Source organism: Tursiops truncatus, chromosome 1, assembly GCF_011762595.2.
Source record: "Tursiops truncatus isolate mTurTru1 chromosome 1, mTurTru1.mat.Y, whole genome shotgun sequence".
Lineage (NCBI taxonomy): Eukaryota > Metazoa > Chordata > Mammalia > Artiodactyla > Delphinidae > Tursiops > Tursiops truncatus.
This window is the reverse complement of record NC_047034.1, coordinates 75,672,743-75,687,022: the sequence shown is the minus strand read 5'-3', so window position 1 is coordinate 75,687,022 and position 14,280 is coordinate 75,672,743. Positions and strand designations below refer to the sequence as shown.

General features: G+C 36.7%; 1 protein-coding gene across 5 annotated transcripts in view; it reads right to left on the bottom strand.

Moving 5' to 3' along the window:
* Positions 1-14,280, bottom strand: part of GOLPH3L (golgi phosphoprotein 3 like) — a 37,364-nt gene that overhangs the window by 7,799 nt on the left and 15,285 nt on the right. For 3 of the 5 annotated variants that reach the window (XM_033859990.2, XM_033860003.2, XM_033859992.2), the window contains 3 exons: positions 8,048-8,113; positions 5,704-5,835; positions 4,128-4,242 (listed from right to left, as the gene is read on the bottom strand). In XM_033859990.2, the coding sequence (XP_033715881.1) occupies positions 4,128-4,242; positions 5,704-5,835; positions 8,048-8,113 (313 nt within the window). The remainder of the gene's footprint in view (positions 1-4,127; positions 4,243-5,703; positions 5,836-8,047; positions 8,114-14,280) is intronic. The other 2 variants (XM_004317031.3, XM_004317032.3) reach the window with 2 other exon arrangements.

Sequence of the window (14,280 nt, the reverse complement as noted above, 5' to 3'; positions counted from 1 at the left end):
TTATAGTTAATAACACTGTATTATATATTTGAAAGTTCCAAGAAAACAGATCTTAAAAGTTCTCAGGACTTCCCTGGTGGTCCAGTGGTTAAGACTCCATGCTTCCAACACAGGGGGCCCACGTTCGATCCCTGGTTGGAGAACTAGATCCCACATGCCACAACGAAGAGCTCACATGCCACAACTAAAGATCCTACTTGCCACAACTAAAAGGTCCCGTATGCCGCAATGAAGATCCTGCATGCAGCAATGAAGATCCCATGTGCTGCAACTAAGACCCAGTGCAGCCAAAGAAATAAATATTTTTTTTAAAAAGTTCTCACACAAGAAAAAAAAACTACCTATGTGTGATGATGGATACTAACTAGAATTATTGTGGTGATCATTTCATAATATGTACAAATATTGAATCAATATGATGTACACCTGAAATTAATATAATGTTTATGCCAATTTTAACTCAATAAAAAGTCAAACAATGTAATACATCATTTAACAGAATGAAAAAAAACCCCACATGATCATCTCACTTGACTCAGAAAAGCAACTTGAGAAAAACAAACACCATTTCATGATAAAAACTTCTAGGAAACTAGGAGTAAAAGAAAAATTCCTCAACATGATAAAGAGTATTTATGAAAACCTCAAAGCTAATTGTAAAAGATCCCCCAAAGGTCAAGGAACAAGAAAGACAAGGATGCCTGCTTTTACCACTGCTATTCAACAATTTACTGGAAGTTCTGGCCAGAGCTAGTAGACAAGAAAGAAAAAATTAAAGGCGTCTAAATTGTAAAGGAAAAACTAAAACTATCTCTGTTTGCAGATAGAAAATCCCCCAAAGTACACAAAAAGCTACTAGAGCTAATAAACACAGCTAAGTTGCAGGGTACAAGATGAACACACAAAAAATCAGTTGTTTCTATATATCAGAAATGAATAATCTGAAAATGAAATTAAGAAAGCAATCTCATTTATAATAGTGTCTAAGAAAATTAAATATTTAGGAATAAGTCTAACCAGGGAGGTGGAAGATTTGTACACTGAAAACTATAAAACACTGCTTAAAGAAATTAAAGAACACATAAATAATGGAAAGACAGACTGAGCTTCTTTTAATGGACAGGAAGACTTAACACTGTTAAAATGGCAATACCACCCGAAGAGATCTACAGGTTCAACACAATCCCTATCAAATTCTAACAGCCTTTTCCACAGAAGTGGAAAAGCTGATCCTCAAATTCATATGGAATTGCAAGGGACCCAGAACAGCCAAAATAACTTGAAAAAGAAGAATAAAGTTAGTGGACTCATACTTTCCCAACTTCAAAACTTACTACCAAGCTACAGTAAGTAAAACAGTATGGTACTGGCATAAGGACAAACATACAGATTAATGCAATAGAATAGAGAGCCCAGAAATAAACCCTCACAGATATGGTCAACTGATTTTTCAACAAGGCTGCCAACACCATTCAAGGGGGAAAGAATAGTATTTTTAACAAATGGTTCTGAGAAACTTCATATCCACATGCAAAAGAATGAAGCTGAACCTTTACCTTATATCATATACAAAAATTAAGTAAAAATGGATCAAAGAACCAAATTTAAGAACTAAAACTATAAAACTCTTAGAATAAAGCACTGGGGAAAATCTTTATGACATTAGATTTGGCAAAGATTTCATGGATATGACACCAAAAGTACAGGCAACAAGTAGATAAGTTGGACTTCATCAAAATTAAGAACTTTTGTACATCAAGAGTTATTATCAATAAAATGAAGAAATAACAGAATGAGAGAAAATATTTGCAAATCATATATCTGATAAGGGATTACTATCTAGAATATAGAAAGAGCTTCTAAAACTCAACAACAACAACAGAAGCCAATTCAAAAATGGGCAAAGTACTTGAATAGACATTTCTCCAAAGAAGATATATAAATGGTCCATGAAAAGATGCTCAACATCATTAATCATTAGGGAAATGCAAATCAAAACCACAGTGAAATACCACTTCACACCTACTAGGATGGCTATAATTAAAAACAAAACAAAACAAAACAAAAATTAGAATATAAAAAGTGCTGATGAGGATGTGGAGAAACTGCAACCTTCACACTTGGCTGGTAAGAATGTAAAAGAGTGCAGCCTCTGTAGAAAACAGTTTGGTGGTTTCTCAAAACATTGAACTATCACATACCCAGTAATTCTACTCCAAGATATACATCCAAAAGAATGGAAAGCAGTGACTTGAACAGATATATGTACAAAAATGTTCCCAGGAGCATTATCCACAATAGCCAAAAGATGGAAACACCCAAGTGTACATCAACAGATGAAATGAACAAAATGTGGTATACACATACAGTAGAATATTATTCAACCATAAAAAGGAATGAGATTTTGATGTATGCTACAAAATGAATGGATCTTGAAAACATGCTTAGTGAAATAAGCCAGACATAGAAGGAGAATATTATATGATTCCACTTATATGAGTTACTTAGTACAGGCAAATTCATAGAGACAGAAAGTAGATGGAATGAGGGGAGGGAGGAAGAGGGGTGTTTGCAATGATGTGAAAGCTTTGAGGGTAGAGAGAAGTGATGGTTATATAACACTGTGCCTGTATTTAATGTCACTGAATTGTACACTTATGATTAAGATAATAAATATGTATATTTTACCACAATAAAAAGTTAACTATATACCCCCCCAAAGTTAAAACATGTCCACACAAAAACTTGTCTATGAATGTTCATAGCAGCACTATTCATAATAGCCAAAAAGTGGAAATAACTCAAATGTCCATCAACTGATGAATAAGTAATTAAAGTTGTATAACCATACAATGAAATATTATTTGGCAATAAAAAGGAGTCAAATTAAAACGGGAAATTCTTGGGACTTCCCTGGTGGTCCGGTGGTTAAGACTCTGCACTTCCATTGCAGGGGGCACAAGTTTGATCCTTGGTTGGGGAACTAAGATTCTGCATGCTATGCAGTGTGGCCAAAAAAAAAAAGCGGGGGAAATTCTAATAAGATTGGTGGATTGTATCAATTTCAGTATCCTGGTTGTCATATTTTAAAATTTTGAGAAATGTTACCAGTGGGGGATTCTGGACAAAGCATATAAAGGGATCTTTCTGTATTATTTCTTGCAACTGCATGTGAATATACAAATGTCTCAATAAAACCTTCAGTTAAAAAAATTGTTCCAGGTCTTCCCTGGTGGCGCAGTGGTTGAGAGTCCGCCTGCTGATGCAGGGGACACGGGTTCGTGCCCCAGTCCGGGAAGATCCCACATGCCGCGGAGCTGCTGGGCCTGTGAGCCATGGCCACTGAGCCTGCGCGTCTGGAGCCTGTGCTCTGCAACGGGAGAGGCCGTGGCAGTGAGAGGCCCGCAAAAAAAAAAAAAAAAATTGTTCCAGAAGGTGACACTGGCTGGGATCTCAAAGTGCCCTGTGGAATATTCTCCTAAAATATTATGCCTTAGGCTTGATTATTCATATTAAAGTTTTTGAACTTGCCCTTGAGAAAAAAAGGAATGAAGTGCTAATACATGCCACAACATGGATGAACCTTGAAAATATTATCCTCAGAAGTTAGTCACAAAAAACCATAAGTTGTATGATTTCATTTATATGGAATATCCAGAATAGGCAAATCTACAGAGATAGAACGTAGATTAGTGGTTGCCTGTAGCTGGGCAGGAGGGTTGGAGAAATGTGGGGAAAACTGCTAATGAGTATGGGGTTTATTTTGGGGATGATGAAAATGTTCTAAACTTAGGTTGTGATGATGGTTGCACAATTGTGTGAATATACTAAAATCCATTTAATTGTATACTTTAAATGGGTCATCTGTATGGGATGTGAATTATACATCAACATGGTTGTTAAAAAATTTCTTGTGAGCTTATGAGGTGGAAAGAGGTAAGATGAAGCTCTGGAAAACTTTACGTACTGATTAATCATGTCTTTTTTGTCCCTCATTAGTACAGTTAAACAGTGAACCATATATATCTTACGCAGCACCCTGACCTTCTATACTTCTTCTCCCAACCTTAAGAGTAGGATAAAAATTATAAAATGTGGGATTTTTAAATCATTCTGAGTCATCTTACCAGTGAGTAGCTCTATCCATGTTTGGACAGTTTCTGTGGGTTCAGTTGCTTTGATGTGTTTGAGAGTTTCATCCAGTAAAACATCACCCGTTGGGCTGTCTGACTTTAGTAGTACCTTTCAGAAAAGAAGAAACAAGAGACCCTGGTTGATATACTTCATTCAAATTAAAGTTATTCAATATGCTATACATATATTATTGGTTAAGTCAAAGGAAATGCAAAGCAGCATAACATATTTTCTCTGTCCTCAGAAATTTAAAATCTAGTATGGGGTGATAATAGGGAGATAAAAAAACATTTGAAGTGGGCCCCAATGACAAACTGGATATAAATGATAATGGAGAAAAGATTCAATAACTCTTTGAGCCTGGAAAACCAACTTGTGAAACAATTAGTAAAGATAGGAAAGTCAGGAAAAGTTGATGAAGTTTGGTTTTAACTGATATGGGAAAGCCAAGTTGAAATGTCTGGACAATACTTAACTATGTTCCTGGGGGTGGAAAAAGAAGACAGGCCTAGAAATTTGGGAGTTAATATATCATGGGGGTGATAGATGAAGCTGTAAAAGTAAATGATATCTCCAAAAGTTATACAAAGTGATACAAACTGAGACTTAGATGTTAAGGAATGGAAAAGTAAAGGAAATAGGGTACAGCCAGAGAAGCAAGAAGATGTAATATAACAAAGGTCAAAAACAGTGGGACTTTCCTAGCGGTCCAGTGGTTAAGAATCTACCTTCCAATGCAGGGGATGCAGGTTTGATCCCTGGTCGTGGAACTAAGATCCCACATGCTGTGGGGCAATTAAGCCCGTGCACTGCAACTACTGAGCCCACATGCCACAACTAGAGAGAAGCCCATGCGCCACAACTAGAGAAGCCCGCATGGTGCAATGAGGATCCCGCATGCTGCAACTAAGACCCGACGCAGCCAAATAAAAACAAACAAATAAATAAATAAATAATTTTTTAAAAGAACAGAAAGTTTCAAGTAAGAGGTAGTCAAAAGTGTTGAACACCACATATAGGTTAAAAGAGAAAAATAAATGGAAGCCTGAAAATTAGCTGGTGACACCTAAGAATGTAGTTTCAGTAGACTGCTGAGTATGACAGTGAAGTTGTGAGTGGAAAAATGAGTAGTAAGAAAATGGAGAGAGCGGTATACCTCATAGGCTAGAGAGAACTTGCAAAATACTTGGAAGGAGGGAAATTGAATGGTTATCTGAGGATGATCAGAGTTAAGTAAAGACTGCACTTGACCCACGTTTGCCTCTTCATATACAATACTCTATTTCATAATATTATAGGTACAGATATATATAGAAAAATAATCAACACCATCCTAATGTGATTTTTCTGCATAAAAATGGAAGACAAAATCATGAATTTCTTATAACTCTTTTGACCATGGATACTTGGATTTCTTTCCCTGCTACAGGATAATTAAACCTGCTAGACAATGGGACAACTGAATAAGTAATATTTATATTGTCTCACTACTCAAATCTTCCTATTCATCCAAAATGGACTGTTGATATCTGCCCTTTCATAAGAGGATGTTCGCAGAGGACGCTCTACCTTTCTGTCTAGTAGTCGCTTCTTACGCATGGTGGGGGGTTCTAGATAGATTCGACCTCGCATGGCCAGCTCTATCAGGATGCCCCCTCGCAGGCCAGATGATATGCAGTCATTCCAGAAAGATGTGTAACCCTAGGAAAGGGGAAAAGAGAAGAGAAAGAATGTTCTGAAAGGGATATGGACTTGCGGTAAGCACCCAAAGAATGGTCCACTTTGTTGTGTGATTCATTTCACTTCACATTACATGAACTCAAGGCAACGTATAAAATAAATGAAAAAAATCTCTTTAAGTCCCTTAATCTAACCCCCCTACCCCAAAGTATGACTTTCTGTCTAACTTCAAGGTCTTTGTGAATTCCTGTGGTTTGGCTGTTAGTTAACAATTGGCATGCCAAATTTTAATTTTTGAGAAGACTTTTGGTTTCTTTGATATCTGTTTCCATGACACTCTAAATTTCAGAGTGGAATACAAATAGGTCAAGTAGAAAAATGTATAAATCATTTGAGCCTTTTACGCCTCCAAGACATGTATTATTTGCAAGCTATTTTGATGGGTGGTGTAGTCAGCTCTGCCACTGACTAGTTAAATGCCGTGGGTATGTTACTTAGCCTTTCTCAAGTGCAATGTCCTCATCTGTAAAATGGGGGCACTGATATCTATCCTTATAAGTTTATTGTGAGGAATAAGTGAGATATATACAAGAAACCATTTAGTATGGTACCTGGCATATCATGGGCACTTAAATGTTAGTTTCTCTTCCCTAGGAACTATAGGGAATACAAAGGTATATAGTTAATAGCCACTGTCTTAAGGAGCTGAAAATGTAGCTGGAAAGACCATACAAACTCCAGGAAAATTTTCTGTGATAATATAAAATTTAAATAAAAGCTCAACCGAAAATGGAGTAGAAGAGACAGGCATAAATCACTATAGGAAATTTGGCTTGTTTGTTTATTTATTTTTAATTAATCAATCTATTTATTTATTTATTTATTGGTGGCATTTGGTCTTTGTTGTTGCGCAGGCTTTCTCTAGTTGCAGCGAGCGGGGGCTGCTCTTCGTTGTGGTGTGTGGGCTTCTCATTGCAGTGGCTTCTCTTGCTGTGAAGCACGGGCTCTAGGCATGTGGGCTTCAGTAGTTGCGGCACGCAGGCTCAGTAGTTGTGGCTTGTGGGCTCTAGAATGCAGACTCAGTAGTTGTGGCTTGCAGGCTCTAGAGTGCAGACTCAGTAGTTGTGGCGCACGGGTTTAGTTGCTCCAAAGCATGTGGAATCTTCCCTGACCAGGGCTCGAACCCGTGTCCCCTGCACTGGCAGGTGGATTCTTAACCGCTGCACCACCAGGGAAGTCCCGGAAGTTTGGTTTAGATGATAGTTTTTCAAATTATAAATCACTTTTGGGCTAGAGTAGTCAGAAACTCTTATGGGACTTGAGCTGGGGTTTGAAGAATAGGTTGAATTTAGCAGAGAAGGTGGATTTTCCAGATGAAGGAAGTCATCCAAATTTTACCTATTCTTCAAAAGGGCGTTCCAAGTAAAAGTGTCAAGGAAGGAGACCTCAAATATGTTTACAGATTTAACTCAAGAATTTAAAGAGAACTCATGAGATCAAGTTGGTTGGGCTAGGCTGTGGAAAGCCTTGATGCTCTGAACTTTTTATAGAAAGGCAATATTAAATTCTGAAGGTTCTGAACAAGGAGCTATGATTAACACAAGGAAGACCCATCAGTGTTATCAGAACTGTTTAACACTCTTTAGCTATCTTTGTGTGTAGCGTTCCCTCTCACTGGAGAGAAGGTGGGTGTGATGTTGGCAGATTCTAGCATGGCTTTAAAGCATCACCAAGACTAAGTCACTAGTAATAACAGTAATGTCTAATATTTATTGAACACTTATTATGCAGTAAATTTGTGCTAAGCTTTTCTGCATGCATTATATGATTACATCTTCACAACAATCTTATAAGGGAGGTTATTACTATTATCCACATTTTAAAGATGAGGAAATTAAGGCTTATGGAGGTTATGTAATATGATAGAGGTCACAAAGCTAAGTGGTGGCAAAGAATTAAAAAACATCTTTTAAAAATTCCAGTTTTCCACTTTATTGATTTGGAAGTTGTACATTCACTTTTCTTTAGGAAGTTATTTTTGAAATTTTAACATGCATGATCATTTAAAATTCATACAAGATCGAATTTATTTTTAAAACAAATCAATATATTAATCACTCTCCTAGTTTGCCAATATTTTATCTTTTTTTTAACCTCACAAAGTAGACATCATTATTAGCATCATCGTTATTTTATACAGGTAGCCCTTGTTTAGATTTACTCGGTTGCTTACCAAATTCTTTGCTGACCATTCCTTCATGCATCTCAGACCTCCTTTCTGGTACCATTTTCCTTCCTCCTAAAGTAGAATTTCCTTAAATGAAAGTCTGTTGGAGGCAAACTCTATTTTGTTTATATGAAATGTCTTTATTTTACCATTGTTTTTAAAATACTGCTTCTCCGGACATAAAATTCTAGGTTGATAGTTTTCTCTTTATCACATTGAAGATATTATGCCCTCCTAACTTCCACTGTTACAGTGAGAAATCTATCACTCTTATTGATTGTGGTAGGCGATTTGACTTTTTTCTTTGGTCCTTTAAGGTCTTCTCTCTTGGTGTTTTGCAGTTTGACTACAACAAGACTCTGTGTGAACTTACGCATCCTATTTGGTAACATGCTTCCTGTGTCTGTACGTTCATTTTTTTTTTTTTTGCGGTACGCGGGCCTCTCACTGTTGTGGCCTCTCCCGTTGCGGAGCACAGGCTCCGGACGCGCAGGCCTAGCGGCCATGGCTCACGGGCCCAGCCGCTCCGCGGCATGTGGGATCCTCCCGGACCGGGGCACGAACCCGTGTCCCCTGCATCGGCAGGCGGACTCTCAACCACTGCGCCACCAGGGAAGCCCTCTACGTTCATTTTTTACTTCTCAAAAATTCTCAATTCTTATCTCTAAGAATTTTGGCTTTCCTTCATTTCCTTTTTTCTTTCTTTCAATCTTTCTTATTCTAACCTCCATGTCTTTTAATCTCTCCTTTATATTTTCCATTTCCTTTGTCTCTAAATTGATTTCACAAGAGTTAGTTCATATCTGGCTTCCAATTTACTCTCTCCATTTATATTTAATATGTTAAACTATCCCTGAGATTCTGATTTCAACTATTTTTCATCTCTAAAAGTTTTATTTAGTTATTTTTCACATTTGCCTGGTCATTTGTGATCATTTCTTCTTGTTCATTTTGTGATTCTTATATTTCTTTAAAAATATCATAGATACTTCATATTGGTTGATCATTTTAATATCTAAGGTCCTTGAATGACCTATTATTTGTTATTTCTGCTGATTCTTTCTCACGTGTATTTTTCTTTGTATGTTTGATGATATTTGATTAAGAGGTCCATATTTAATTTTTTTTGAATCTACGAGATTCTGGAGGCCTAAATTGAGGATATTTTCCTCTAGAGAGGAAGATCTGCACTTGCTTCTGCTGAGAGTAAGGCATGGTGGACTGGGAGACTGCCACACAACAGGGACCACATTTAAACCTATCTTCTACATTTTATTTCAACCCAAAAGTTTATTCCTGACCACCTAATTCCTGAATCTCTGTACTGATCTGGTAATTTGCCCCAGAGCAATCTGGTTTTCATGTTTGTTTTTTGCTCAAGTCTAGGATTTTAATTTTGGTGTTTGTTTGGGGGCTCTGAAGATTTCCTTTCCATTCCAAAGGCCCAACAATACATTAAAAATTAAGTCTTACCACTATACTGCCAGAAGTAGAGGTCTTCTAATTCCATTTTTCCCACAGCCAGGATGATCTTTAAGCTCAAAGCTAATCATATAACTCCCTTCCCTTCTGCTTAAAAATCTTTCAAATGCTCCTCCCAGTCAAATCCAAATTTTTTAGTAATAGCTCTTAAATCAGGAGGCTGCTTACTAGTCTCTCTCTGGCTTCTTTCCCCTAGAACACTATGCCCCAGCTTTCTGGAACCATTTTAAGTACTCTTAATGCATCATTTTTGCCTACTGGCCTTTGCACACACAGTTCTCTCTGTCTAGAAGAACCAATACTCTTCTTTACTCAACTCCTCCTTGTTCTTAAGGATTGAGTACAAGGGTCACATCTTCCACGTCACCTTCTCCAACATTATCTTTCCCTCCACTCCATCCTTTGGGTTAGATTCCTCACCTGGGTGTATGTGTGTGTGTGTCTACTTCTCCCCTATCATTTATTATATCACACTGCAACCAACTGCTTGTCCTCAGTAGACTATAAATTCCTTAGGGAGAGAGTATATGACTGATATACAGTATTTCTCAATAAATGTTTTTTGAAAGCATAAATTTATGATTGAGAGTAAATATGTTAACCTGGCAAAAGGTCAGCTTGAATCAGAAGCATCCCTAGACATATCCAAATTTCCTGAGGGCCTGATCTTAGACTAAAACCTGGGATTAATTCTCTCCACTGCCCGCCTCGTGGCTACTTCAGGAGTAATACTTGTAACTCCTCTTTAAGGAGGGAGTAAGCCTTTTATTTCCCAATTAATACTTGGTTTATACAAGTTAGCTGCCTCATTAAGGTTAAACTATAACTTTACTTTATAATATATAACATACTTAGGCATAACTTTTATATAATCCTGATGACTTTATGAATCTCAACAGGTGTGCAAACATTTCAGCCAGTATTAAAGCAATTAGAGGAAAGTTTTTCTTGTTTTTTCATTTCTGCCTGACCATATAACTTCTGTTTCAGTAACAGTGATGTCAGATTGTCAACAGAACCATAAATGAGAATCCCTGAGCCCGCGTGCCACAACTACTGAAGCCCGCAGGCCTAGAGCCTGTGCTCTGCAACAAGAGAAGCCACCACAATGAGAAGCCGGCGCACTGCTAGGAAGAGTAGCCCCCACCTGCTGCAACTAGAGAAAGCCCGTGCGCAGCAGTGAAGACCCAAGGCAGCCAAAAATGAATTAAAAAAAAAAAAAAGAAGCAATGGAGACCAGGATGTATAAACTGTATGTTTTTCAATAACACCCTTTCCCATAATAGTATCTCATATTATATAAAACTCTTCAAATGTTTTTTAACTTTCTTTTTATTGAATCATATGCCATAATAGAAAAAAGTATAAAAATACACATGAAGAGTTTTAAAAATGATTATAACTGTAAGTCCATTTTGCTCTAAATACATGGAGCTGTCTTGGTAAATTCTCAAACCATCTATAATAAAGATGCTGTGTTAAAGGGCCACTGCTTTAGTATGCAGGATGATCTAGCACATGTATACTGAAATTCACCATTCAGTCATTAGATTTAATTACCAAAGGCTATATACATGAGGGAAAAGAGAAAAAGAAAAATTTTAGGATCTACTAAAAATACCAAAATTGCACACTACTTCATGACCAACAGAGACTATTGGAGGATTGGCAGAATGAGATCTTTGGATAGTAGATTTTTTGTCTTGATTATAAACGTAATAGATGATTGTCAAAAAAAAAAAGAAAAGATCATATTTTAGAAATGTATAATTTAGAAAGTAAAAGTCTCCTATAATCTTATCACCTCCACATAACAATTTAGTGGATATCTTCTAGATTTTACATACATAGTCTATTATATATTTGTTAATATTACATACAGAAATAAGATCATATTGAGTGGCAACTTTTCCACTTAGCCATTATTTTGGATATCTTTCCACATCACTAAACACAGAGCTACCTCAATCATTGTTATGACTGCACAGTATTGCATTTTAATTTTTATTTTTTTTAACTTAAATTTTTTTTGCGGTACGCGGGCCTCTCACTGTTGTGGCCTCTCCCGCTGCGGAGCACAGGCTCCGGACGCGCAGGCTCAGCGGCCATGGCTCACGGGCCCAGCCGCTCCGCGGCGTGTGGGATCTTCCCAGACCAGGGCACGAACCTATGTCCCCTGCATCGGCAGGCGGACTCTCTCACTGCGCCACCAGGGAAGCCCAGTACTGCATTTTAGATGCACTATAGTTTTTTGTTTTTGTTAGTAAATTTATTTATTTATTTTTGGCTGCGTTGGGTCTTTGTTGCTGCCTCTGGGCTTTCTCTAGTTGCGGTGAGCGGGGGCTACTCTTCGTTGCAGTGCGTGGGCTTCTCATTGTGGTGGCTTCTCCTGTTGCGGAGCACGGGCTCAAGGCGCACGGACTTCAGCAGTTGTGGCCCGCAGGCTCTAGAGCGCAGGCTCAGCAGTTGTGGCACACGGGCTTAGTTGCTCCATGGTATGTGGGATCTTCCTGGACCATGGCTCGAAACTGTGTCCCCTGCATTGGCAGGCAGATTCTCAAAAACTGCTCCACGAGGGAAGCCCCTAAATGCACTATAGTTTATCTACCCAAGTCCTTACTGATGTATGTATCGGTTGTTTACAATTTTTTGCCATTATAAAAAAATGCTATAAAGAAATTCATTTGTATGTATATTTCTGTTGAATAAATTCCTAGAAGAAATTTTTGAGTCAAAGATTATACACATAGAAATTTTTGATAATGCTATTTTATTCTTGTAAAAGGTTGGACAATAAGATTTCAATAAATTCAGACAGTCAACACTTTGCACTGAATTTCTGCCTAGTGAAGTATTCAAACCTCTTTATAGACACACCTTAAAACAACAATGAAGGTTAAAGATCTTAAAATTGCCTGCTTGGGGTAAAAAGAGGAAAGAAAGCAAAGAAACTTAAAGCATCATTAAAAGGAGTTTTTAAAAATATAGTTCGAAAATCCTTACGATAAATTTGAATGAAAAACAGGCAAATACATAATTGTATATTCAGGATTATCATAATTATGTAAAATAATGTCTACAAACCAACCAAAAAAGTGGTTTTCTAATTTTTCCAAATTATCTACACTGAAAAAAAACTCTTTCTCCCCGACCAAATCTGAAGATTCAACATAAAAATTGCTTCACTTTCCATGAGAGAAAGAATTTTACTGTGTCTTCTTGAAGCCTTTTCTATATGCCCAGTTCCAAAGCCCAATGTCTGCATGATGATCTCCAGTGTTATCAAAAATTATACACGAAAAAAAAAGTTTTACAAGCAAAACAAATTTTATTTCATTTTTTTCCTCTAAAAAATTCCTTTAAGAAGAGTTAATTTACTATTTTCCTTTGAAGTGCTCTATAAAAAGAGTGGCTTCCAGGATTTGATCTAAATTCCTCTTTTATAAATTAATGTGATTCATTCTAACTCCAATTAATATTTCTATGTCCACAGAGCCAAAAGAGACATTTTATTTATTTATTTTTATTGGAGTATAGTTGCTTTGCAATATTGTATTAGCTTATACTGTTCAGCAAAGTGAATCAGCTATACGTATACATATATCCCCTCTTTTTTTTTGGATTTCCTTCTCATTTAGGTCACCACAGAGCACTGAGTAGAGTTCCCTGTGCTACACTATATGTCAATCCCAATCTCCCAATTCATCCCCCCACCTTCCACCTTGGTATCCATACATTTGTTCTCTAGGTCTGTGTCTCTATTTCTGCTTTGTAAATAAGATCATCTATACCAATTTTTTCAGATTCCAAATACATGCATTAATATATGATATTTGTTTTTCTCTTTCTGCCTTACTTCACTGTGTATGACAGTCACTAGGTCCATCCATGTCAAAAGAGACATTTTAGAAAAGAGATTAAGCATTAATAAAAGCTCACTCTGCTTAATCATAATGGGGAATAAGGAACTGTGACCTGGATGTTATTCTGGTTTAACAGATGATTTCAGCATGATTGGGAAGAATGGATTATAAACCTAGACAAATGGATACAATTTCTCAAGCCGCGAAAGCCAGGAATCCTAATCACTAGGCCATCAGGGAACTCTCCCTGCACCCTTTTTAAAATAAAAACCACTATCAAAAGTTCAGAAAATAAAAACAACATGGAAATGCCTTGTCAGTGAAAAGGAAATACAAAATAAAGGAAAGCAACTGGTAATCTTTGAATATTCCTACATAAGCTTTAAATCTCATTTTGGCCAGTAAAACTGTCCTCAATTTTTTATTCTAAAAAATGTTTAAATGATTGTTAGCACCAAAAACAGTAACAGTAACTTACATGCCTTTCTTTTCCCACAATCTGTTACTTATGAGAAAATGGAATTTTCATTGCTACACACCATCCAAAGAAAGTTGAAAAGGGGGAGTAAAAAATCTGAAAATGTGTCTAAGGTGCTAAATCTACTTCCCTACAACTCCTCAAATGATTTAAAATAGATTTAGAAACACATAAAGGCATTTATGGTATGTTCAAACCTCAGAAGAGCCAAGCTAGGTAAATGCAGATATATCTTTTGTCTTCAAATAGATCTTTTCTCCCTGATTAAAAAGTAATATACATATATTTTAGAAAATATGGAAAGAAAAAAAGAATCATAAAAAAAAAATAAAAATTGCTCATAATTCTATCATCCTATTATCATTTTGGTGTATGTAAAACCAGATTTTTCTTTATATATGCAATACACATATCTT